The 26552-nt window shown below is 40.8% G+C and overlaps 1 protein-coding gene across 3 annotated transcripts in view; it reads left to right on the top strand.

Moving 5' to 3' along the window:
• Positions 1–26552, top strand: part of PLCB1 (phospholipase C beta 1) — a 623222-nt gene that overhangs the window by 368829 nt on the left and 227841 nt on the right. For all 3 annotated transcript variants that reach the window (XM_065589796.1, XM_065589798.1, XM_065589797.1), the window contains one exon: positions 21045–21185. In XM_065589796.1, the coding sequence (XP_065445868.1) occupies positions 21045–21185 (141 nt within the window). The remainder of the gene's footprint in view (positions 1–21044; positions 21186–26552) is intronic.

Here is a 26552-nt window from a genome sequence, read left to right as displayed (position 1 = left end):
TCCCAGAATGGTGCAAGTGTCCTAATGGTACTGGCAAACACTGCAGTTGGGCCACCTGGTCCCCTTCCAAACCTTTTTTAAAATTAAAGCACTATTAAAATATCAGTATCTGTTTTGAATAAATTCCCAGCAACACTCCACCAGCCCTTTTGTAAGCTGTGTGTTGCTATTTTAGCAGTACTGATCATGTAGCACTTTGGCAGTTTGCCACTGGCCTAATAGTACTCTTTCACCAACAGAAGTGGGTCCGATGGAAAATATTACCCCACCTACCTTACCTCTAATACTCAATACATAGTCATAAGAGTCCCTTGCGATTCTCAGAATTGCATGTTTAGCCCTTGATCAAATGAACTCTGCATTCTTACAGAGAGGTCTTGGCCAGTCCCTTTTTACTAAAAGAAGCCTTTGCACCATGGCCTTTGAGAGTTATAGAAACTGAAAGAGAAAGTATTAAGCAGGATGCTTTATTAAAAGTAGGGTTACGGGTTTTTTATGATTGCTAATCCCAAGCATTCAGAAATCATGAGTCAGGCATCCAAAATCATGAAATTGGCTTTAAAATTATATTATGAGATTCATTTTTAGGGCTGTCAAACGATTAAAAAAATAATCGTGATTAATTGCTCTGTTAAACAATAATAGAATACTATTTAATTAAATATTTTTGGATGTTTTCTACATTTTCTACAATGTCAAACTTTAGAGCCTACAAGTCTAATCAGTCCTACTTCTTGTTCAGCCAACCTCTCAGACAAACAGTTTGTTTACATTTGCAGAAGATAATGCAGAAGGTTGATTTTCTTTTTTGGTGGTTAGGCTTCTGTAGTTTCCTCATCGGAGTGTTGCTCTATTAAGACTTCTGAAAGCATGCTCCACACCTCATCCCTCTCAGATTTTGGAAGGCATTTCAGATTTTTAAATCTTGGGTCAAGTGTTGTAGCTATCTTTAGAAATTTCACATTGGTATCTTCTTTGCATTTTGTCAAATTTGCAGGGAAAGTGTTCTTAAAACGAACAACATATGTTGGGTCATCATCCGAGACTGCTATACCATGAGCTATATGGCAGAATGAGGGTAAAATAGAGCAGGAGTCATACAATTCTCCCCCAAGGAGTTGAGTCACAAATTTAATTAACGCATTCTTTTTTTAACAAGTGTCATCAACATGGAAGTATGTCCTCTGGAACGATGGCCGAAGCATGAAGAGTCATATGAATCTTTTAGCGTGTAAATATCTTGCAATACCAGCTACAACAGTATCATGTGAACGCCTTTTCTCACTTTCAGGTGACATTGTAAATAAGAAGTGGGCAGTATTACCTTCCGTAAATGTAAACAAACTTGTTTGTCTTAGCGATTGGCTGAACAAGAAGTAGGACTGAGTGGACTTGTACGCTCTAAAGATTTATATTGTTTTGGTTTTGAGTGCAGTTATGTAACAAAAAAATCTACATTTGTAAGTTGCACTTTCGTGATAAAGAGATTGCACTACAGTACTTGTATGAGGTGAATTGAAAAATACTATTTCTTTTGTTTATCATTTTTACAGTGCAAATATTTGTAATCAAAAATAATATAAAGTGAGCACTGTACACTTTGTATTCTGTGATGTAACTGATATCAATACATTTAAAAAGTAGAAAACCATCCAAAAATATTTAATACATTTCAATTGGTATTCTATTGTTTAACAGTGCGGTTAATTGTGATTAATTGTTTTGAGTTAATCACGTGAGTTAATTGTGATTAATTGACAGCCCTATTCATTTTTTTTTTAAAAACCCACCCATTTGTGGTTCTTTTTCTTGGCTTTCTGCTTTTTGTGCCTTTGGGGTTCACATTTTCTCGCTTTGATGACAGTGGGGTTTCAGCATGTGCTTAAATGCTGTCCTGAATAAGGATGTTTTCGTGAGTCAGGCTGCAGCTGATTTATGTGCATATACTGGCAATGTGAAGTTGGTATTTTCACAGCAGCAGCCTATAAAGATCCAGGCTTTTACTGTAATTGGATTTTCACTCCACATATATTACAACACTCTCATGTCGCATTCATAATTTTATAACAAAGAATCTGAAAGCTGATAATGCGTCAAAATGTCTTTAAATTAAATGTGGCCATTCAAACAGTCCAGCATTTTTAATAATATATGTTATATGGTAATGTAGAATCATGACTGTAACAAGTCCTGCTATAATATTTAAGCGGCTAAGAACTTTAGTACATTTTTCTGCCAAAATGACATTCAAAATCGACTTCCCTTTAGAGAGAAAATGGGTTTTATGTGAATCTGGTATTTCTCAAAGGCTTGAATAGTATCTAAAGGAAAAAGTAGTTCTTGTGAGAGACATGTTTCCTTTTTTGGAGCTGTTCTAAGAGACTGAAAAGTTAGAATTAGGGAATCAGTGCTGTAAATTTGCCATACAGGTACGAGACATGGGCAGAATTCATTAATCTTCTGTTTATATGCTAAGCCAGCTTTCAGTAAAGCTCTGACTTACATTTTTCGTAGTCCCATGGTGTTTTACTATAGAAGCCGATACACTGAGCAGCAGAATGTAGCAGTTAACGTATCATCCACACAATTTTTATATTCACCCCTCCATTAAATAAACACCATAACATGGAAATGACGGTTTACAGAAAAGGTAGACAATTTTAATTTAACAACGGATACTTCCTCTCTCCAGAAATGGCAACCTGCCCTTCCAGGACAATTAACTTAATGATCAAATAGGCCTTTTCTGCATCCATTGCTATGATGCTGTATAAAGAGATCACCACACCACTCCTCTGCCGCGTTTTAATTCTTACAAAACTAGCAACCCCTCAGGTGGCTGTTACAAGAAAAGTCGAGTATTCCCTACAGATTGTGGTGCCCTCTGTGTGATACTGTGACAGAGAGAATGGAAGATTTCTGACTAGTTGGGGGCATGATGGTGGTCGAGATTCTTGAAATGAGGCTTTCTGCCACTGCTGTGCAGGTGTTTTGGCTAGTAGAAGCCACAAGGATGTGATTATGTGAGCCTCTAACTTGAACGACGTAGACTGTAAACTGTTTGGGGTGGGGACTGTCTTTGTGTTCTGTGTGGGTGCAGCACCGAGCACAGTGGGGGGTTGCTCCAGGACTGCGGCTGCTATGTGCTACCACATACAAATGATGATGAAGTTAATAATAATAATTAATAATTAATACGGCCTCCATGGATGGGGAGTACAAGGATTGCAGACACTGTTGTTAGGGTAGCCAGGTGCCTGGTTTTCAACTGGAAAGTCCAGTCGAATAGGGGACCTGACAGTGTCCGGTCATATCTACTGACTGGACACGCAAAGTCTGGTTACTGCAAGCAGGGAGGTGCCGGGTCATCACCCTCACCCAACCGTACTCATCCGGGGCTGCCTCCTACCTGCGTCAGGCAGCTGCAGCTCCTATCCTCAGCTCTGCAGGTGACTCCCTCCCAACCCCGGCAGGGGAGAGAGGGGAATCGCAGCAAGCAATGTGCGAGGGGAAAGAGGCGCAAACGAGGGGCGGGGTCTTGGTGGGAAGAGGCGGGGCAGGGTTGTGGCTTTGGCGGGAAGAGTCAGGTTGAGGGAGGTTCCGGCACTCCTCCTAGAGTGTCCGGGTTTTAAATATGATGAAGTTGGCAACCCTGTTGCCATTTTTCAATGTTTAGATAGCGGGTAGCGCCTACAGGCCTCGGCCATGCCAGGGTCCCATTGAACTAGACGCTGTACAAACATATAAAAAAGCCCGGAGGAGCTTACACTCTAAAAGACCAGATGTGACAGGTCAGTGAGATAAACAAGCGGGGTGAGTGCAGAGGAGACAGGGTAACAAAAATAATAGGACCTGCGCAATTCTTAGTCACCTGATTTGCCTGTGGTGGCTCTCAAATAGCTCCACTGCTGCTCTGCTACTTCTGAGAGAAGTAGTTTGCCTGCCTTATGACCCCTGCACATGGCTTGTTCACCTGGGCTTTGCCCAGAGGTCACGATCTGGCATACATTGACCTATGCCTTTTTTCTTCTTCTCTCCTCTTCGAGTTGCTCTCATTCACCCTGATAGCTTTTGTTAAATAAAGAACTAAAGGTTGAAAGATTTAGATAGCAATTAAAGGCTAAATTCTCTCTGGTCTGATGAAGTTGGCAACCCTGTTGCCATTATTCAATGTTTAGATAGCGGGTAGCGCCTACAGGCCTCGGCCATGCCAGGGTCCCATTGAACTAGACGCTGTACAAACATATAAAAAAGCCCGGAGGAGCTTACACTCTAAAAGACCAGATGTGACAGGTCAGTGAGATAAACAAGCGGGGTGAGTGCAGAGGAGACAGAGCTGATCTCTTGATGCCCATTCTGCTCTGCGTGTGAAATTCACCCCTGTGCAAAGGGCCAGCAAAAGTCCTGTGCACTATGTAAAGTTCTTCTTAAATCCATCAGAATAACACAAAAGAGAGACAGAAGAACAGACTTGAAGACTTTCATCATGCAGATGACAGAGGAGATTTTGGCCCTAAGATGGTGGCATGACCCACAGTTTCAAACTCTGATCTATAGGGTTACTGGGGGTCATCGCTCTCAGCTAGAATCGGGACTCCCTGAAGCCCAGATCAAAGGCTCCCCTCTGGGGAAGAATGATGGAGTTTCTGATTGGCCCACTCCCCCTACTTAATCAAAAAGGAAAAACAACTGGGCTCTGCCCTGCTTTGGACTGCTCACCCAGCGCCAGTGCTGCCCGGGGGGGGGGGGGCAAGTGGGGCAATTTTCCCCGCCCCACGAGAGTTTTCAGGGGCCCCCACGAGAGTTTTCGGCGGGTCTTTGGCGGCAGGTCCTTCAGTGCTGCCGAACACACCTGGAGCAAAGACCTGGAGCTTCTTCCACTCTGGGTCTTAGGCGGCAGTTCAGCGGCGGGTCCTTCACTCGCTCCGGGACTTGGTGCCCCAAAGACCCCAGGCCCCCTGAATCCTCAGCTCTACTTGTTCTTGCCTTCTACTCCAGACCTCCTTGTTTCTTGACTCAGCCTGATGCCTGGAATCTGACTCATGATTTTTGATATCTGGTTTGTCTCCTTTTCCTGACCTCCTGGTTTCCTTATTCAACCCTGATTCCTGGTATCTGACTCATAATTCCTGGTCTCCAGTTTGACTCCTTTTCTGGCCTTCTGGTTTCCTGACTCAGCCTGATTCCTACTATTTGACTCTTGGTTCCAGACCTCAGCTCCAGACCTCCTGGTTCTGAACCTTGGCTGGCGTCGGGACCTGCCTCCCCCAACACTAACCACTAGGTCTGGCTCCCTACATCCCAGCCTTGATAGAGTAGTCCTGACAGTATAGACCCAATCCAGCCTCGAGTGAATTTGATGGAAAAACTGCAGTTGACTACAATGGGAGATGCATCATGCACTGTGTGAGAATTATTTAAATATATACCTTTATAAATGTCAGTTTCACCTCTAAATATTCACATTCCTACTATATTATAAATTACTGAGTTTATAGTGAGATCAAAATTATAGCTAGATGAAAGCGTTGCTCATTTTAAGGATATTATTCTTTAAGTCTTGGAACAATATGAACCTAATAGCTAGAGGTGGGAAGAGTATGGGAGCTCCATTTTGTGAAGGATTTCAAGTTTTTGAAATCTGGCTTAGTTCTGATTTGACCCAAAATTTTTAAATTTTGCAGGAAGGAAATTAAAAAAAAAAAGTGTTTCAGGTCAATCATTTCAGATGGATTTTGATTCTTTAAATTTTCTTTGCATAATATAATAAATATAATACAATATTTTAAAATTTTCAAAACAAAAAATCCTTTCAGACCAAATGGGACATTTCAACATTGTCGGAACTTCCCCTCCCTTTTTTCCTAAATGAAATTCCTTTGAAATCGACCCAATTTTGCAAAGCCTTTTGATTTCAATAGAACTATATACTCTGGTGAAATATTGCTTTGTCAGTTTCTCTGACCAGTTCTCGTAATATCTCAGATATAGAAATAAGATACATTTTGACAATATATGTTATTGTAGGTGAATGTGTAAATGTTACTTGATCAATGCAGGAACAGGAGTTACAGTTCTTACCAAAGAGGTCTTTAGGAAAACTCTATTGTGTTGATAGATTAAATTATTCATATAGTCAGAGATTTTTAAGGCCAGAAGGGACCATTAGTCCATGCCTGACCTCCTGTATAACACAAACCATAGAATTTCATCCAGGTACTCCTGTATTCGGCCCAATAAATTGTGTTTGAATAAAGCACATCTTTCCAGAAAAAACATCTAGTTTTGATTGGAAGACTTTAAGAGATGGAGAATCCATCATTTGCCTTGGTAGTTTGTTTCAAAGCTTAATCACCCAATTAAAAAAAGTATGCCTTATTTCCAGTTTGGCTTTAACTTCCAGCCATTGATTCTGTGTTATGCTTTTCTCCCCTAGATTAAAGAGCCTGTGAAGGTATTTATACCTTCCTGTTATAGCTAACATTTCTTTTTAAGCAACTTATACACACCCACATACACAAAACATGTAACAAAAAAGAAAGAAGCTTCCCACTGTCGTTTCTTTAATTTTACTAAAAGCTTGGTAAATGAATGACTTCAATGAATGAGACTTGCTGTAATATTTTAATTGTGCATCTGTTTTTAAGAAGCAGTGTATTCTTGTTGAGTCTTTTGAGACTCATTTTATTTGGCCCCTAGTTGTTCAGTCCTGAGAAAATCTTTAGCATCTGGCACATTCTCCAAGTGCTTGACACAGATCTCAGAGGAGAGTCAGTTGCTCTAGGGGGGAAAAAAAAAGTGCTGAAGCTTTGACAGGCTTTAGTAAGATAGGTGTCGCAGTATATTTAAGTTGAAGACTTGGCTGGTCTGTTGCCCGTTGATGTGTATAAGAGAAAAACAGTGCTTGAGCTTTAATAAACACAGAAATCTGTTCTGCAGAGATGGGATAATTTAATCATTAATCCTCGTGGTTCAGAGAAAGCGAGGCTTAGCTGGGCAATGTACAGTATGCAACACACAGCCCCTGAGAGTGAAGTATGATTAGTAGACGCAATAAATGCATGCTGCTTATTAGAGCCGGGTGTATTTTTTTCACACAAATATTTTATTCACCAAAAAAATGTGGCTGTGGTCGTATAGCTACACTGCATTTTAAAACCCATAGCAGTGAGTCTCAGAGTCTCGAGATGTGGAGCGCGTGATACAGCATTAAAAACAGCAGTCTAGACATTGTGGCTTAGGCTCTAAAACCCATCCCCTTCCTTGGGCTTCAGAGCTCAAGCTCAGATGTCTACACACCCTTTAGCGTCTTAGCACAAGCCCAAGGCTGTAGATCTGGGGTCTGACACTCACTGCTGGGTGGCAGGAGCAGTGGAGAACAAAAGCACCCTTATAAATTTTAGCCCAGTGGTTAGAGCCCTCACTTGGGATGTGGGAGACCCAGGTTCACTACCCCGCTCTGCTGATGCAGAGCAGCAAGTTGAGCTTGGGTCTCCTACACTGCAGGAGAGTGCCTGAGCCACTGGCCTATGGGGTATCCTGATGGGGGACTCTTTCAGTCTCTCCTGTTCAAGCTGAACCATTGTATATAAATAGTCCCTGGGTCTTTCATGTCCTAGGTTAGTGCCTCTTTCCCTGGCCCAATGACTATTCATTGTCATTCATTTTGTCATTACTGGCCTTGGCAACATCCCCGCTCAGTAAAATAGGTTCCTATATCCAAGGTGGTATGTGGTCTGTTATCTGATCCATAACATTTGCCATAGCAATATAGACACTGCAGTCTCTGTATCTAAAGAATAGCTTTGTAAAATACCTCTTCGGAGCTTAGAGGGTGAAAAGCACTGTCCAATAAGTGTGTGAAGAATCCATCTTTTTTCAGATTTGTTAGATACTGTATTCCAGCTCCCCAAATGTCACGGATAGCAAATAGGAATCCGGGAGGGGGAGGGGGAATATATCCTTTAATCTCTGAGGAGAAAAATTGTGAAACATATCCCAGCCAGGCTTTAAAAGTCAATAAAACTACATAGCAATGTTTTATACACACAGGCTGCAGTATGTAACAAAAATAGCATGGTAAATTTCCTCTTAAAGATGGTGCACATTTTAGGAGATAGGTTAAACAAATTGTGATATTATTACAAGGCTATATTGCATTGACTGTAACATGAAGAACGTTTATTAGTTGGAATTTAAATACCAGCAAGTTACATTTTAAGAACACTAGCCTTTCTGCATTGTCTGGGAGCAATCTAAGGGTATGTCTACTCGGCAGTAACTGTGCATAGGCGCGCTTATCCAAGCTAGCTTGAATCCAGCTAATGTAGGTCACACTAGCAGTGAAGATGGTCCTGTGCAAGTAGTGCAAGCCTAGCACAGACCCTGGGTAGGTGCTTGGGTGCCTTGCCAGCATTGAAGGCTGTTTTCATTGCTGTTGTTATCTGCAGTAGCTGGATGCAAGGTTCTAGCTCAGGCCTCGCTTTTGCCTTGTGGATATACCCTAAGATTGGAGAAGCTATCATCGACATTGCTGGACATGCTATTGGTCAGACTTCCAGGAAAGACATCACAACTGGAGAAGGAGTTGGAACTTATTTCCATCAGTCTATCGGTGGGCTAAGTGAGTTCTAACAAATGTTCAGTACAGTTGCATGAATGTCAGGACAATCCATCAATACACTTCTCCCATCCATCCCATCCACTTCACTATGCTGGCTTTCTGTTCATGTTGCTGGAGGATTTCTTCTCTGCCCTGCACTTCTATTTTGGCTTCTTCAGTTTGGGGCATATTTTCGTTTACCAGTTTCAGGGAGGAAGCAGAATGAAATAGTTCAGCTCTTACATAAGGGGATGGCAACACCGGCACCTGTCCTATCCTCGTTCAACATGGATGAACCAGTTTGATGGATTCTAAATTCTTTCCTCCTGCTGACACCATCCTTTGTCACCCTTTCTGTATTTGTCTGTTTAAAATGCACCTCACCCTGGGCATCTGTCAGTACTTTGTGCGAGTTCATCTTCTGAGATAAGTCTTCAGATACCCTGTTTCCCCGAAAATAAGACATCCTCCGAAAATAAGGCCTACTTACAGTTTTGCCTCTCGTTGTAATATAAGGCATCCCCCCGATAATAAGACCTCCCCGATAATAAGGCATCCACCGATAATAAGGCATTTTTCATTTCTGAAAAATAAGACATCCCCTGAAAATAAGACCTAGCGCATCTTTGGGAGCAAAAATTAATATAAGACACTGTCTTATTTTCGGGGAAACAGGGTAGCTGCAGTCTGAGAGCTGTAGTTCGTGAAAGACTCCAGTGGGGTGGAGTCAGCCGCCATCAGACCTTTTGTATAGAAGACTATCCCAGGCTGTTTATCTCTTGCAGCAAACATCTAAGCATATTGGAAGTAGAATCTTATCTGGTCACTACATCTTGAATCAGCTGTGAATACAGTCTTCATCATGTTAGCACCAATGTTTAAGACTTACGTGGATGCTAACATTGGCAATCTGCTGTTTATCAAGCATGCGCAGAGATATCTTCTAATCTAAATGGTCGTTCCTGAGTGTTTGGTGCCAAAAGATTCATCTAGAGCACAAATATTATCTTTATCAGCTTGTCTAGCTGGTTTTCTGTGAATCCCAGAAAGAGCTGGGTGATTTTTCTTTTTCCATGGGTCCTCACTAAAGTCCCAATCCAGCAAAACACTTAGGCCCAGATCCTCAAAGGCATTCAGGCTCCTGACTTCCATTGATTTCAATGAATCAAGACTGTAAGCTGGTGGGCCCACTTGCCAGCCAGTGCATCAAATTAAGCAGCAGAATTTCAGTCCCTTTCTTTAGGGAAAGGTTTATTTCACCAAACCAGAACATTCCAACATAACTCAAACAGATAAATCAGGTCCTGCTGCCTGATCCCTTTCCAGGTCCTTTCCTATGACCTAGGGTGTCTTGCAGGTCTTCCTCCCCACTGAACTGCTTGTTGGCCTAAGGACCAGATGACTTTAGACTATCATCTCCTTTGTGACCTCAGACCCATCACTGGGGAGACAGCTAATTGGTCACAGGTGGGGCTAAGAGCACATCCCTTGGAAGGCCAAACCTTCTTTGGGCATGAGCTAAAAGGGGAGTATTTTGCCATTTATCAGAATTATCACTTGCATCCCAATTTCTTCATATATGCCAGGGGTAATAATTTTAGCAAAAAAATGTGCAGGGAAGGTGGTAATGAGTTTTCTATAGTTCTCTGTGCCACCCCAAATATAAATGCACAGCTGGAATGGGGTGGGTATCTACACCTGTGATTCAGGGAGTCATTTCAGTTTTCAATAGGAGGGTCAGGTCCAGGAGCCTGTAAGATCTTGGACATTTTTGAAGGATAAAATGTAAAAGTCAGTCTATTTCAGGAGCATTTCTTGTGATTATTTCCTATATCTTTTATAACAATTCATATAGATTTACTACAACAAAATTAACCAACACAGGCCAGACAGGCAATTTTTAAAGTTAAGTAATCTGCACCTGTGGCATGCAGACCCAGTACCAAATAAAACCGATTTTTCAAGCTTATAAAACAACAAATTCAAAACACACAGGAGACAAATATAGTACAATATTATTGATCCCCTGGCCTTGATGTATCCATCTTTTAGTCTTTGCACCGCAAGCAGTGTAGTCACGCAGTATGATACATTGCTACTATTTTTAGTAGAGAAAGATCGAATAATTTACTTTCAAAATATAAAATCTACTTACCCTCATATATGTAATCCCCCATTATAAGGCCAGAATGACATTTACTGCAGTCTGTGGTGTAGTCCCTGGTGGTTTCAAATCCAAGCATAATTCTGGATGGTTTCATAGCTCTCCTTATTCTAATTTAAAACATTATCTATGCATAATGAACTTCTGAAGTTGGTCCATTAAACTGTTTATAAATGAGTGTTTTAGTAGTTAGTTAATCATATTTCATATTGTGGAGAGGAGAATGAATATAAGAATGGCCATATTGGGTCAGACCAATGGTCCATCTAGCCCAGTATCCTGTCTTCCAACAGTGGGCAACATCAGATGCTTCAAAGAGAATGAACAGAACAGGCAATCATCAAGTGATCCATGCCCTGTCATCCAGTCCCAGCATCTGGCAGTCAGAGGTTTAGGGACACCTAGAGCATGGGGTTACTGACCATCTTGGCTAATACCGTAGATGTTATCCTCCATGAATTTATCTTATTCTTTTTTGAACAAAGTTGTACTTTTGGCCTTCACAACATCCCCTGGCAATGAGTTCCACATGCTGTTTGTACATTGTGTGAAAAAGTACTTCCTTTTATTTGTTTTAAACCTGCTGCCTATTACTTTCATTGGGTGGCCTCTGGTTCTTGTGTTAAGTGCAGGGGTAAATAACACTTCATTAGTCACTTTCTCCTCACCATTCCTGATTTTATAGACCTCTATCACATGCCCCCTTAGTCGTCTCCTTTCCAAGCTCATTAATCCCAGTCTTTTTAATCTGTCCTCAGAAGGAAGCTGTTCCATATCCTTAATAATTTTTGTTGCCCTTCTCTGTATCTTTATCATTTCTAATATATCTTTTTTGAGATGGGGTGACCAGAACTGCACACAATATTCAAGGGGTGGGATTTGTACTATGGATTTGTATAGAAGCATTATGATATTTACTGTCTTATTCTCTATCCCTTTCCTAGTGGTTCCTAACATTCTGTTAGCTTTTTTGACTACTGCTGCACATAAATGCAGAACTATCCACAATGAATACAAGATCTGTTTCTTCGGTGATAACAGATCGTTTAGAACGCGCCATTTTATATAATGTGCACTACTTTGCATTCATCAACATTGAATTTCATCGGTCATTTTGTTGCCCAGTTACCCAGTTTTGTGAGATCCCTTTGTGACTCTTTGTACGTAACTATCTTGAGTAATTTTGTATCATCTCCAAACTTTGCACTGTTTATTCCTTTTTCCAGATCATTTATGAATATGTTGAATAGCAGTGGTCCCAATACAGACCCCTGGGGGATCCCTCCATTTAGCTCTCTCCATTCTGAAAACTGACCATTTATCCCTACTCTTTATTTCCTGTATATTAACCAGTTACTGGTCCATGAGGGGACCTTCCCTCTTATTCCATGACTGTTTACTTTGCTTTAGAGCTTTTTCTGAGGTACATTGTCAAAGGCTTTCTGAAAGTCCAAGTACACTAAGTCCACTGGATCACCCTTGCCCACCCTTGTTTGTTGATCCCTCAAAGAATTATAGTGGATTGCTGAAGCATGATTTCCTTTTACAAAACCACGTTAACTCTTCTTCAACATACCATCTTCATCTATGTGTCTGATAATTCTGTTCTTTACTATAGTTTCAATCAGTTTGCCTGGTACTCAAGTTACCCTTACCGACCGGTAATTGCCAGGATCACCTCTGGAGCCTTTTAAAAAATTAGTGTCACATTAGCTATCCTCCAGTCATCTGATACAGAGGATGATTTAAGTGATAGGTTACATACCACAGTTAGTAGTTCTGCAATTCCGCATTTGAGTTCTTTCAAAACTCTTTGTTGAATACTATCTGGTCTTGGTGATTTATTACTGTTTAAACAATTCATTCAGTACTGTTGAAATAATTTATTTATGACAGGCATGGTGGAGGTGTGAGAATCTGAGGTATATATTTTAGAGATTGAAGCTGGAGCATTTTTCACTAACAACAACACTGTTTGAAAGGAAAAAATTAAAAAAGGACATGGCCGCAAAAAAAATTCTGACATCTTCTATAATAGTGAATAACATCTTGGCCTTGGCATGGTCAGAATAGCGTATGGCATTGTTGACATCCAGCAGCAAACCCCTTAGTCTAAGTTGACAGACTTGGGTTCACATTGCTATGCTAAAAAAAAAAGCTGTGTAGCTTTAAGTTGCAGCTCTGGTTCGGAAGCCCTCCCCCCTCGGCCCTTCAGGGCCTGAGCTCCAGCCCAAGCCGCAATACCTACACAGATGCTTTTTAGCATCACAGTGAGAGCCTCTCACCCTGGGCTGGGAGGCTTGCTGCCACGGGCTATGTAAACATACCCTGAGAGTATGTCTACACTGCATTTAAAAACCTGTGGCTGGCCCATACCACCTGAGTTGGGCTTGGGGGGCTCAGGCTAAGGGGCTGTTTAATTGCAGTGTAGACGTTTGGGCTCGGGCTCCAACCCAAGCTCCGGGATCCTCCTTGCCGGGTCCGAGAGTCTACACGTCCGTTAAACCTGAGCGAGCCCGAGTCAGCTAGCATGGGCCAGCCACCTGTGTCTGTTTGCAGTGTAGACATACCCTCAGAGGCCCAAAGCACCAAATCGCTTTGGCACTCTTCTGCCTTTGTGGATCTTAAGCAATCTTTAACTCTCTTTAGCCCAGAGAAGTACCTCTCATTTGATGCTATAGAAACTGAGAGGCTCAACACATTGTCCACAGTTGAGCATGAAGACGAATAGTCTCTCAGTAACTCGTTCAGAACATTCCAAAATTCAGAAATTGATCTCGATTATTTTTGTGTCTACTCTGCATCCTGGCAGCTTCACCTTCTGCATCAAGACTGTGAAAATGGGTGCCTGTTGGTGCAAAGCGATCTACTGTTGTCTTTAGAGCAGTATAATCAAGAAAACTGTCACTATTTAGATTACAGCCATTTAGTGCAGAAAGCAAGCTAGAGTTAGAGGTTAGAGCTAATCAAGCATTCTGGCCAACGCAGGGTAATAGAAATCAATTTTGATATGTTCTTGACTGCTCTTGGGAATGTCATATGCAGATGACTGACCCACTGTGCCAGGAACAAAGAACTGTGCCAGCTTGGAGGATATGTTGCTCAAAATCTTGACTCCCCCCCCCCCCCCCCCCCCAAACTAAGCGCCTTAGCAAAAAAAAAAAAAATAGCTCCTCAATCTCTCCAACAGGCCATTTGCAGTGCTGGCTGCTGCTCAGTAGCCTCTAATATTTCCAGTACTTTGCCACATCTTGCTTGCCGTTTTTAGAGGGAATCATAATGGAAATACCAACTAGTTTCAAGCTTAAGTGCCTTCTGGCGTAGCTCTTGTAGTGCTTTAACGAAAAGTTCATGGCGCTTGTAACTACTCTTGAGGAAGATATGGACCTCCTTTAGAAAATGTAACGACTTCCTGATACTAGGTGATGCTAGAACATGTCTCTACAATAACAAGGTTAAACCCGTAAATAGCACATGTAACATTTTCTAGAATTCGAATGTGCACTCCTATTAAATGACCACTCAGCACAGAAACTCCATCAGAGCACTGGGCAGCAATGTAATTGATAACAAGCTTCAAATGCTGTAGTTCTTGTCGGATCAGGTTAGAAACCGATCCAGCATTTAGGTTTTCCATGTGGAAGCACGTTCAAGCTCTTTCCTGAATTATTCCTTTTCTGTGGTTATGCACTAGGAGACAAAGAAGTTGTTTTTTTTTTTATTCATTTTTAGTTTTGTCAGCAAGAACATAAAAATACTTGACTTGTCTGACCTCTTCAACAATGCTTTCTCTCAGGACTTCTGCAGTAGACTGTATTCTGGACTGGTGAGCTGTATAATGTCCCTAGTTGCTTGTCAGTTAGTTCAAAAGGCTGGGTTTAGTAGAACCAACCAGCTCCAGAATTTCAGTATAATTTCCTCTAAAGCTGGAGTTGTGTGTTTCATCGTGCGCCTGAAAAGCACTATCTTGTCTTGCACAGAGTATGAAATACCTTAAAAGTATTTCGACGTGCTGTCGATTTTCAGTGATGCCATCATGATGGCTGGAAATGAGCATATCCGTAACTCATCCTGAACCACTGGATGCTCTCTCACGCCTAGAACTGAGTGCATGTGGTTTGAACGAACTTTGAAAACCTTTCCATTTCTTAAAGCCTCTCTCAAGGAATGTTCCGTTGCCAGTCTTTTCTCCTGGTCTCATGTTGCTTTGAGTAGCAAAGTGACATCATGGAAAGCGAAGGACAGAATGCATTACAGCTGAGTATTCAGGTAATGGGTACAATGAAAACCAACTACACTTGAAATGCCAACGGTTTGTAAGAGAATATGAATTCAGTTTAGGCTGCACTGGTTGGCCAATTTTGCCCAATGAAATATCTACAGGTGTGAAGGGTGCTATTATTATTACACCATGAATAAGTAACAAACCCTGCCTAACACAACCTTCCACTGCTGCTACTGGCACAGGCGGCTTCCTGATGTGTGCAGGTGGTGGCCACTGGTGATGTATGGCCACCACTAGGATTATCATCCAGTATGTTTTGACAGCAGGTCACTATTACCACAATTCTTTTTCAAAGATAGCTCTTCATTTCCATAATTTTCAAGGGCCTTTTTCAATGGTGGCACAGGCTCCATTGTACACTTCAAAAATAAAAATAACGTTGAGAAGAATATGTACACAAAAACATACTACTCATACAGTGTCCATTATTATTATTGAGGGTGTTTGTTGCCCGGTTTAGAAATGTCTCCAATGACAGGACCGGTTATAGTCTTCATTTTTGTTTTAAATGAAATGTTCAAGTTTGTTAGACTGCAGATACCATTCAAATTAGATTTACAAAGAATTTTCTCAAGTGGAAGTTTTACACCACTTATATTTCTTAAACAAAAAGCAAAAAATACCATGATCAACCAACCAACATGACCCTTCATCCAACATCCCACCTTCAATGAATCTATCCTTTTAACAGATTCTGTACGCAATCTGCAGCTTGCCTAAGACTAACCAAGCTATCTTTCCCATGGCAGTTCACCCTTCTGGTAACCCTGGACTTGAACTCTCTGAATGTTTTCTTCTGCAGAAGTATTAACTGGTGATTTAAACTTTAGAAGCAATTAGCTAATGCCTTATTGCACTCTCATAGCACATTATGAATAAACATAATGAAAAATATAGGTAGTTAAAGTGTTTTGCTAATTAAGGAAAGTCCATGACAAGAAAATTATAGATGAATAAAGAGAACCTAACTTGCTTCACCTGCGGAGGTGCTACTAATATAATCAGTAAAAAAAAGTTTGCCAGAGAGCTAAATCAACTTTATTTCTGCCTGAGACTGACAGAAAATCAAAAATAAACTTTTTAAATAAATGTACTACATTAGGAATAATAACCAGATACAAACATTAGACCCCCTCGTTTTGTCTGTATAGTTGGGATTATGTTTTTCAGTGTGCTTACTGGCCTGTAACTGTCAGGATCGCCTCTGGAGCCTTTTTTAAAAATTGGTGTTACATTAGCTATCTTCCAGTCATCTGGTACAGAGGCTGATTTAAATGATAGGTTACATACCACAGCTAATAGTGCTGCAATTTCACATTTGAGTTCCTTCAGAACTCTTGGGTGAATACCAGCTGGTCCTGGTGACTCATTACTGTTTAATTTATCAGTTTGTTCCAAAACCTCCTCTACTGATCCCTCAATCTGGGACAGTTCTTCAGATTTGTCCCCTAAAAAGAATGGTTTAAGTGTGGGAATCTCCCTGACATTCTCTGCAGTGAAGACCGATGCAAAGAATTCATTTAGCTTCTCAGCAAAGGCCTTGTCTTCCTTAAGTGCTCCTTTAGCATCTTGATCATCCAGTGGCCCCAGTGGTTGTTTGGCAGATTTCTTGCTTCTGTTGTGCTTAAAGAAATTTTTTTGTTAGTTTTTGTGTCTTTAGCTATTTGCTCTTCAAACTCTTATTTGGCCTTCCTAATTACGCTTTTACACATGACTTGCCATAGTTTATGCTCCTTTATATTTTTCTCAGTAGGATTTGCCTTCTGATGTTTAAAAGATGCCTTTTTGTCTCTTAACTACCTCTTTACTCTTTTTTATAGCCATGCTGGTATTTTATTTTATTTTTGGTCCTCTTACTGTTGTTGTTTTTTATTTGGGGTATACATTTAGTTTCAGCCTCTGTTATGGTGTTTTTAAAAAGTTTTCATGCAGCTTCCAGACATTTCACTCTTGTGAATGTTCCTTTTAATTAACTAGCTTCCTCATTTTTGTGTAGGTCTCCTTTTTTGAAGGTAAATACTATCGTGGTGGGTTTCTTTGGTATTTTCCTGCTTACAAGGATGTTGAATTTAATTACATTATGGTGGCTATTCCTGAATGGTTCAGCTGTATTCGCCATTTCAACCAGATCCTGTGCTTCATTTAGGACTATATCAAGAATTGCTTCTCTTCTTGTGGGTTCCGGGACTAGCTGCTCCAAGAAGTAGTCATTAATGGTGTCTAGAAATTTTATTTCTGCATCCTGTCCTGAGGTGACCTGTACCCAGTCAATATAGGGATAGTTGAAATCCCCCATTATTGTTGGGTTTTCTGTTTTTGTAGCCTCTCTAATCTCCCGGAGCATTTCACAGTCACCATCACCATCCTGGTCAGGTGATCTGTAGTACATTTTTACTGTTCTACTCTTATTATTGAAGCATGGCATTTCTATCCAGAGAGATTCTATGGTAGAGTTTCAGTCATTTAAGATTTTTACTATATTTGACTTTATGCTTTCTTTCACGTATGGTGCCACTCCTCTGCCAGCATGACCTACGCTGTCACTCCTAGATATTTTGTACCCTGGTATTACTGGGTCCCATTGATTATCATTGCTTCACCAAGTTTCTGTGATGCCTATTATATCAATATCCTCATTTAATACCAGGCACTCAAGTTCACCCATTTTAGTTCTTAGACTTTTGTATACAAGCATTATAAAATATGTCAATATTTAATTGTCTGCCTTCGTGTAATGTAATTGAATGGGACTCTTTTTCATTTGATTGTCTCTTCAGTTTCTACCTGTACTTTATCAACTACTGTCCTCTCATCTTTACGAGGATATACAATATGCCCTTTAATAAATCTTCCCCTAGGGATATCTCTGTGTGAACTGTGTGCTCCTCTGCACCTGTCAGCTTTCCTCCAGCCCTTAGTTTAAAAACTCCTCTATAGCCTTTTTAATTTTACATGCCAGCAGACTGGTTCTGTTTTAGTTTAGGTGGAGCCCATCCTTCCTGTGTAGGCTCCTCTTTTCCCAAAAAGGTTCCTCCTTCCTAATACAGATGCTCTCCGGGTTACGCAAACCCAACTTACGGAAATCTGCACTTACGGAAAAAGTTCCATAAGTTCCATAAGCTTAATTGCGTAATTGTCAGAGATACATTCCCAACTTACACATAATTCGACTTACGCAAGGCATTCTGGAACGGAACTCTTGCATAAGCCGGGGAGCATCTGTAAAGCAAAATCCCTGCTCTGAATACCATCGCCTCATCCATGCCTTGAGACCCTCCAGTTCTGCCTGTCTAACTGGCTCTTCATGTGAAACTGGAAGCATTTCAGAGAATGTTACCATGGAGATCCTGGACTTTACTCTCTTACCTGGCAACCTAAATTTGGACTCCAAAACCTCTTTCCCACCTTTCCTTTTGTCGTTGGTACCTACATGTACCACGACCTCCAGTTTCTGATCAACACTGCACATAAGTCTATCTAGATGTCTCAAAAACCATGTAGATGTCTCACAACCTTCACACCCGTCAGGCAATTCACCATGCGGTTCTCTCAGTCATCACAACCCAACTATTTATATTTTTAATAATTGAATCCCACATTACTGTTCCCTGTCTCTTCCTAATAACTGAGGCCCTCTTCCTTGTAGGGGTATCCTCAGTGTGAGAGGATACCATGACATCAGTTGTAAGGAGAGTCCCAACGATAGGATTCTTTCCCTCTGTTCTAGCTTGATGTTTTCCTTCACTGAGACTTTTATCCTCCTCAGCAGCACAGAGGCTGTCAAACTGGGGGAGGTACTGCTCTATTATGTCCTGAAAAGTCTCTTTTTTGTACCTTTCTGTCTTCCTTAGGTCCTTAGTTCAGACCCACTGGTCTCGAGAGCCTGTATTTGCACTCTGAGGGCTCTGAGTAGCTTTCACCGAATGCACACACATACCTCCTGCTCACAAGGGCATGTTAATACATGCTGAATTCAATGCAATAAACTGGATAGGCCCCACTCTGTTGCTGGACTTCAGCCTGCATTATTTTTACTCTTCGGTAAAGATTGAGTAAACCTTGTACACCCTGTGTTCTGACTGAAAAGTCTACATTTCTTCTCAGTCTGTTTTTCTCCGCTTCCAGCAGCGAGTTGACATCATCTCTGTGTTTTTCTTCTTGCCGTCACGCTCCATTGGCCACACCTCCTGCTTTTATATTCCTTTGCCGTTTGTGTCTGAGGTGTGAAAACCTGTCATTAACTTGTTTATCCATGAGGTCTGCTTTGGTTCAGAGCACAAACCATAATATTCCTCATCTACAACATATTTGAATAGGCTTATTATTCTGTCTCCTTTCCTACGCAATTTACCGTTGTACCCAATATTTAAAGAAGCTCAGCATCCCGTGAAAGACAGTTTTTCTATTTCCTTCCAATTAACATGTGGTGCTTCAAAATATTCCTTCGAACCAGGGTAAGCATTCAGTAGATACATATAAGCCATGCATGCAAATGCATGTAATACCTGTCAGAAGATGTCCTTGTTAGATTAATGTCTACTAGCATGTTGATATTCCTCCTGTGCTGAGATCTCCCTATTTTCCAAGATAAATGGTCATTTTCACACTCTGACATTCATCATCCTGCTATAATAAACCCCATTTATATAGGACAGTCAGCACTTAGTTGGTCACTCAGAGGGTATTTGTGTTTTGAAGAACGGTAGCATGAATAATAATTGCATTTACTTAATGGGGGAAAAGTTTACATGAGAGCTAAAGGGAGCTGCTATTATATCTGTCTTTCACAGATCACAAGTGATTCAATTCACTAGAGAGATTTCATTGTGTCTTAACTTTGCTGAAGGAATGCGACTGTTGGTTTTCATTTAACCCAATAGGGATCTGATTCGCTTGGCTGATTTTTATATCTATAGCATTCTGAAAAATTTTACCTTTGAAAGAAGCGTACGCTTTCAGATTGTGCTAGCCCTCTACAAAGGGGTGAATGTCACCCTGTTTGACTTCAAAAAAATTCTTCCATCCAGCTGTCATTGTCTAAAGACTGTAAACTCTTCAGGGCATTGTTCTGAGTTTGGAAAGCACCTAGCACAGAGGCTCTCAAACTTTAGCAGCCCGAGGACCCCCATTTTGATTTAAAAATTTTCAGGGATCCCCAAACCCCCCCCTGCGCCGCAGACCCCAGTTTGAGAAATGCTGACCTAGCACATTGGTTGGCACTGCTGGAGTCTAAATCATCGGAAGCCAAGAGATAAACAAATATCCTGAAACAGGTTCTTGCTAGAGATTGTGTTACCAGTACCAAAATTCAGTTACTATATTTAACTGCAAGATTAATTAAATATCTCTTCACTATTCAGAAATGGTGTGCATTTGTTTGTACAACGCTGCTCCTAGAGATTAATATTGCTATAAGAGCATGAGACTGGAAATCCTGCAAACTAAATATATCTGAATGATAACTTTCAATTAAAATAATATGTTTTATTATTTTCTTAAAAGGTCTCTTGGGACATGGGGGGAGGAAAGGGAGTGGAGTAAAAGTACATTGTTCTGTTATACGTGATGGTGTCGTTTCCAATTATTCTGCTTGAATTCTTTGTGGGGGAAGAAATCAGTTGAAATCCTTTTCTTCCCACTTTGGGCCTGATCCAAAATCCATTAAAATCACTGACTTCAGTGGACTTTGGATCAGGCCCTATGGTTGTGATTAAAAAAAGCACTTATAAGCACATGATTAACTTTAAGGGGGCCAGATGTGTGGGAAACTTTAAGAGGCCCTGTCCTCTTCGCTGAACCTATCCAGAGATCAGGCTTATTGGAAAATCAAGGTCAAGTCTTTCACTGTTCCCAGAGGTGATAACTTGGGATATTTGCAGTGAGGAATGAACCAGGCCAGAAATTTAGATGATGCTTAAAATGTTCACGTCTCTCAAAATGCAAGTTATTTTGCAAATCAGATGTTTACTGTCTCAAAATATATTTACTTGCAGGATCCAAAATTGCGTGAACTTTTGGATGCTGGGAACCTAGGAGGTCGGCTGGAGAATCGAATGATAACTGTTGTCTATGGTCCAGACCTGGTCAATATATCATACTTGAACTTAGTGGCATTTCAAGACGAAATAGCAAAGGTACTGTACATTCAATGTTATCATTATTTACATTTATGAGTATTATTATTGTTTTATTTATTATTCAAATAGAGAAAAGGAGGGGATTGTTAAGATGCACTCATGGATGAAATCAGCTTGCTGTTAGAGAAATATTCTGTACTGCATCACAGCAGCAAAGTGTATTCATGAGAGTATTCATGGGAAATTGTAAGCCATTGGTGTCTTTATCCTCAGAACATTGCTGGTTATTCTCTTTGCGCTGCCAGAATGATTGCCTCCGCATCAAAGAATGCATTGTGCATTTCCAATAATAATTCAATATTTATCAACACCCATCACATGTTATTTCCTGTTCTGTGGAAATTCTGGGATATCCATGATACCACAGTGTGAAATGTTGTCCTAGGTCAAAGTAATGAATTGAGGTTTGAGAATCTATTTATCTGCACCTGCCTATTTATAAACTGTTATGCCAGCAATGGTACATGGCTTATACACCTAACCTTTCTTGTGTGTGCAAAGGTTAGCACTGCACAAATTTTTAGCATAGCTTTTCTCCACTCTTAGTCAATACCACATGTAAACACTATTTTTGTACAGTTTTACAGTACAGGCAAGTTGTATAAAATTAACGTGTGTATTCAGCAAAATACAACAGATTTTTTTAAGACACGCTTTAGTTCCCTGTCTTCAAATACCTCTTAAAAGCCTACAATCATTTCATTATAATTGTAGTATTTTTTTCTTCAAGGGGCTTTCCCCCAAACTGGAATTAAGGGCTATTCTTCACCCCCACCTCCACACAAACAGACAGTCTGTTCTGCTGATGGAGTTTCAGCTCCAAGACTTCCACGGACTCAACAGGCTTCCTTATTCTTTTCATCCAGCAGATTATGAAGTCCGCTAGACTGGCCAGGGATGGTAGTCTTTATAGACTCCTGCTCTTTGTCTAGGGAAGGGGATATTTTCATTACTTACCAGCACCCTTTGGCCACTCAGCCAACCATCTTCTGAGGGAGGGCAGCCTTGGCACCAGAGACCCACCACCTGAGCAGAGCATCAACCCATGTGGGAAAGGACCTGAGCAGCAACCCATTTGTTCCTGTGAGGGTGTGGCTTACCTTTTCCCATGCAGCTGCGACTGCAAACTCCCTCTGGCTGGTTGGTTGGTTAAGCCTTCAGCCAAACCACAGGTTCCTCCCTTTCTGGGTTATAACAGTAGTCTATGCAGCGCTCTTTGGGAACACCGGTCTGGAGTATATAAAAAATGCAGAACGGTTACTTCGCGGTACATTGTACAGCTAGGCTGCTAAGAAATCCAACACAGTTTTATTCTTCATGGGAGGAAGCACTTGAAATAAACATGAATAAATGGAAAAACAATTTGAAGGAAGATGTAAAGGCATAACAAAGCTGAACTGCGCAAATCTGCTCACTCTTTGGAAGAAAGTGGAAATGAACTAACACAGGATGAGTTGTATGCCCTTCTTTTCTGTTTTCCAATCTAGCCATCCTGGGTCAAAGTCATGATCTGTTTGCTGTCTGAAGGAAAAATTCAGAAATACTGTTATGTGCCCATCTCCTAGTTATTGGAAAGTGAAAATACAGTAAATAAAATTAGGTTCTATGGAGGTTGAGCTCCAGTAAATCCAGAGTTGATCCCTTTGATTTTAGTAACTAAGATCTGAATCAGGCCCTTAATTTATCTTTATTGATAATCTGACATATACGTAAACCAGTTGAGTTCATTTGTTACTGATCTGTGTCAGGCAGTATGTTCTGAGGGGAGGATTTTCAAAAGCATTCAGCACTGACATAGCTCTGCTCTCATTAAAGTCATGCTAAAACTCCCACTTATTTCAATGTGAAAATCCCACCCTGCTTGTATATACAACACTGTACTAAATAAGCCCTCTAATTTTTCACAGGTCCAGTTCCTGCAATGAACTCCACAAGTGTAGATAGATCTGTGCACGCACATAAAGCCTCACAGTGGCATGGGGTCTGCTCATGTGGACCTCATTGCAGGATCAGGGCCTTATCAATGTAGGAGGAGATTTTCAAAATCCCAGATGGCAATTAGGCACCTAACTCCCATTGACTTTCCAAGGGAAGTAGGTGCCCAATTGCCATATGTGTCTTTGGAAACCTCCCCGAGTCACTGGCATGCACAATTTGCTATTTTACCTTTCACCTGTCCTATGTTTGGGCTTGGCAGAATTCGATTTTTACTTTTTGCTGTTTTCTGCAGATAACGTCTACGTTTATTTTTAAGCACTTATTTTAGATTTGTACTGATGTAAAGTTTTAAGATTGTGAAAAATTATGGGTTTTAAGCCTTTTTATTTTTATTGATTTAAATTTTTAGTTGTGGAATATCATGGGCGGAATCAGGCAGTGGGGTGGGTCAGACAGCAATAATTTAATGACAGTAGATGTTGAGATTCAAAAAGTTAAAGCTTTATAACTGTAAAACACATATTGACAACATCACATGTCAAATATACAAAGTAAATATCCTTCAGTCAAACTCTGAAAAGATCTCAAGATGCATTTATCTCATTTCACCTAGCTGTAAATTTCAATTATTATTGACGGAAACATTTTTGTGGGTTTGTGCATACAGTGAAATTGACGTTGATTGACATTTGCCAATAAAATCTAATCTTTTAAAGCCTGTGTATGTTATTTTTCAAGATAAAAACCCTCACTCTGAAAAACGTAAACTAAAATTATTTGAAAAAGATCTTAACAAAGCAGTTTAAATAATCAAATTGTAATTTTTTTCTTACAGGAGTAGGTTTATAGTTCTGTAGGATCTGAGTTTATTATTAAGGAGCAGAATTTGCAGGGGATTCCAGACACATTGGGTCAACATCTGGGCTTGATTCTGACATATATTGATGTAACTCAGAAGTAGCTTTGCTGTAACCAGTGAAATTGAGATGAGAATGAGCCCTTCTATGTTTGTTTATTTTTCTCCTTTCCCTATATGATCAAGGGCTACGTTTCCCCAGCCCAGTTTTGTCTGATCCTTTCCATTTGAACTACTCTTGAAAACCCTTGGAGCTTCTGGCTTCCTCTCCATTAACTGTCTTCAAAACATTTTTTTCTTTCTCCAGTAACCTAATCTCTGCCCCTTCAGACACCTGCTGTTTCCCATCATTATTTTTCTGATGGTTTCAGTCTTCATTTCTTGCATTCACTTCATCTTTATGCTCCTCTTCCGGAATCTGTTTTCAAAGCTATCAAAAATTCCTTCTCTTCACGTAGGAACTTATGCAGGTCTCATCCACTAGTGTGATTGATATGATACATGAGTTTTAAGTATCATCAGTCTGGTCTGAAAGAGACTCCCTTACCTTTTTTTAAAGACAACTCTGACCATTGCATTCCTCTTTCATCTATCCTACATCCATTAGACTGTTATACAGTATCAGACTTCCCAGACAGACAAAGCTACCAACTCTCTTATTTCCCAGTGACAGATCCTAATTTATTTTGTCTAGTGCTACATCTTTTAGGAACTTCATTTCCTTCTTTTCCATTTACTTAGAAAATGTTGAAGGGAAAGATTTAGATGTTTTATACAGATAAGGAGCTCAAAAAGGAAGGTCCTCAATATAAAAATTGGGGAAATGAACAGTACCAATAGAAAGAGAACTGAGACAGGGCTAGATCATGTGCTCGGTGTGTGGCAGTTCAAGGAACAACTGGATCTAGAGGGAAAGAGGATTAAGGGTTATGGAGACAGAGCAGGAAGGAGCAATGAACATAAATGGTGAAAGAGCCGGCATGTTGGGGTTGGTGTCCTGTTAATATCTGAAATGACATATGTTCCCCTAGCTCTACGATGCTGACTTGGTTGCTGGCTTGCCCACGTTTTAACAACTCCATTATGCCCTTCTTGTTTCTCACAAGGATTGTATATTCTATGTCTGTGTGCAGTTTTGTTTCCCTTGCTAGTTTTGTTACTCCCCAGGCGATTTGAGCTACCATCTCTTGTAGTAGATTTACTGATATGCTAACAACTCCAAAATCTTCCTCTCCAACCTAAGCCTCTTCCCCTCTGTCTCCTCCCAGATATGCCACTGTAGTGTCAAATTCATTATGTCCAAAATTGATCATCTCATTTATAACACTAAATTCCCTTTTCTTTCCCTCTCTTCTCTGTCTCTCAGCTGTCTCCAATGTTACAAGCTTGGAGGTATCCCAGTTCCTCTGTCCTCGTTTACCTCCCTACCATCCCCAAATACAAATTCCCTTGCTAATCCTGCCAATTCTACCGCTACAATATCTTATAAATCCCTCCTTTTCTTCCCTCTCCTACTGCTAGAGCCTTGCTCATCTTTTCCCTTGATTAATGCAACCTCCTCTGTGACCCTCATCCACCTGCAACTCACCTTCCACCACTCCTCCAGCTACAACCTGTCCAAAATGCTGCTACATTTAGCTTCCTTATCTGTCACCTTGATCATATCACTCATCTTCTCAAATCCCTTGCTGACTTCAATTCTTCATCGAGCTCACAAGTTCCTCATCTTCAGAGCTATTTCCAACTATGCCTCACACATAATCTCTTCTCTCGTCTCAAATACCACAGTGGTGGGCACCACATAAGAACCTATAGAGATAGATGGATCTCACGTCTCCCTCTATTTTCTCACTCCTAACTATGAACCTTCATATCCTCCTCCTACTTTTAGCTTTGTAACTTCTTCCACGCTGTCTTTTCTGATTGGAACAGTCTCCTACTTCATATGCCTTCCATCTGCTCCATCAAATTCCTACTTAAAATCCATTTCCCTCCTGGAATCCCCAGAGATGATTTCTCCACTGATGGTGGTCCACATTTTCTTGTGCTTGAGCTGTTATCCTTTATATCATATCTGCCTGTTTGGTGGGTACTTTGGTTGAAATTCTGGCTGCACTGCGGTTAATGATAAAACTCCCATTGACTGACTGGGGCAAGGACTTCACTCTACCCTCTTCTGTCCTAGGCCCTTTTTCATTGCGAGGGAGGTTTAAAAGGGATCTGAATGTAAAGAAAACCAGGGCCATAATATAATACTGCTCTAGTATGTGAGTAAGTGCCATACCAAAATGAAGAAGGGCAGATGTATCAGCTGCCTCCTTCTTATTTTTGTTTCAGACCAAGGCCTAGTCTTCACTTACCGGCTGGTCCGGCGGCACGCCATCGATGTTCTGGGATCGGTTTATCGCGTCTGGTTAAGACGCGATAAATCGATCCCGGATCGATCCCGGAAGTGCTCACAGTCGGCGCCGGTACTCCAGCTCGCCGAGAGGAGTACGCGGCATCGACGGGGGAGCCTCCCTGCCGCGTCTGGACCGCGGTAAGTCCGGACTAAGGTACTTCGAATTCAG

The sequence above is a fragment of the Chrysemys picta genome, chromosome 3 (genome assembly GCF_011386835.1).
Source record: "Chrysemys picta bellii isolate R12L10 chromosome 3, ASM1138683v2, whole genome shotgun sequence".
Classification (NCBI taxonomy): Eukaryota; Metazoa; Chordata; order Testudines; family Emydidae; genus Chrysemys; species Chrysemys picta.
This window is presented reverse-complemented; position numbering and strand designations above follow the sequence as displayed.